The 1,214-nt window shown below is 31.2% G+C and overlaps 1 protein-coding gene across 1 annotated transcript; it reads left to right on the plus strand.

Annotated features, from left to right (window-relative positions):
- The first annotated feature begins 14 nt into the window (after positions 1 to 14).
- On the plus strand, positions 15 to 313 carry Tsp_13879 (protein YIP5). Its single transcript, XM_003370856.1, has 2 exons — positions 15 to 82; positions 163 to 313. The coding sequence occupies exons 1-2, from the start codon at positions 15 to 17 to the stop codon at positions 311 to 313; spliced, it is 219 nt and encodes a 72-aa protein (XP_003370904.1).
- The last annotated feature ends 901 nt before the right edge of the window (positions 314 to 1,214 follow it).

The raw sequence follows: 1,214 nt of genomic DNA on the forward strand, positions 1-1,214 counted from the left end.
TAAGTACCAGCAGTATGGTGAACTTAAAAGACATTGGTACATCTCCATGTAGTTTTGACGATGGTACGATGGTAAAATGGTGGTACGTTAATTTATCGGGAAGTTTAATAGAAAGGCGAATGGGGAGTAAGCAACAACCAGATTAATGTCTTTCATAATCAGCAAAAGAGTGAATGGCTTTCGTGAAGTTCTCAGTTTTGTTGATTTGGAAGTAGAATATAATGGGAACGTTGAAAACAATGGGCAGACACTTCTTCACGGAGTTGTCGTCATTGCTGAGCCTCTTGCTCATTGCTTAATGCTGTATTCCTAGTTGTGATATTTGTTTGCGTTTAAGTTACCTACTATATGTTGTTCTTGTTGATTGCCTGTTGATGAAATGAAGAATTCATGTTGAAACCTGAAATTCATTATACTGTATTACTGTGTGGATATATATATATATATATATATATATATATATACAAATAGATAAGTGTACGTGTGTGTGTTTGTCAAAGTACCTTGCGTGATAATAAAACTTATTTCCGTTAATTTCTTTGTGGTGCTTCTTTGAATCCTCTCTCTAGCTCTTGTGTTTCTGCTACTTGATCTTACGTCTGTTGGCCTGATTTACGTGATAATACAGATCGAACTGACCAAAAACTCAACATACCTGAACAATGAATGGTGACTTTCAAAGAATTTTAAACAGCTCATAATTAACTTATTTGATGAAATTTAATTTTCAATAATGAAATTATTAGTTTACAAAAAATTTGCGCAAAATGACATTTTTCTTTTGTATTAATCAAAAATACTGTTAAGGAACGTGATAGCTGCCTATCTGGTTTTAAATGCCATTGCAGTTTTGTAAAGTTAGAATTTTGCATAGAGTTAAAGTTGTGTGTTGAGATATTAGGCAACAAAGTATTGACCAGAACATTTGCTTGTGTCACATAGAATCTGCCAATTTCTGGTAGTTAATTGTTTTATTTCTTCTATTTGCATATAAACTTATTATTTTACTCAACTACAGTAAAATTTCATTACGTTTCTAATTTTAAAAACCTTTCAATTTTTTAATATATAATAATTAATATTGAATTGAATCTGAAAGCTGATCATTGATAGAAAATGAAAAATTAACAAATAGAACGCATCAGACTGACAACCAATGAAATTTATTGTAAAAACGTAGGCAGATACAGGTTGTTAAAACCTCTTTTGCTCAA

Source organism: Trichinella spiralis, assembly GCF_000181795.1.
Source record: "Trichinella spiralis strain ISS 195 chromosome Unknown Scfld417, whole genome shotgun sequence".
In the NCBI taxonomy this organism is placed as follows: domain Eukaryota; kingdom Metazoa; phylum Nematoda; class Enoplea; order Trichinellida; family Trichinellidae; genus Trichinella; species Trichinella spiralis.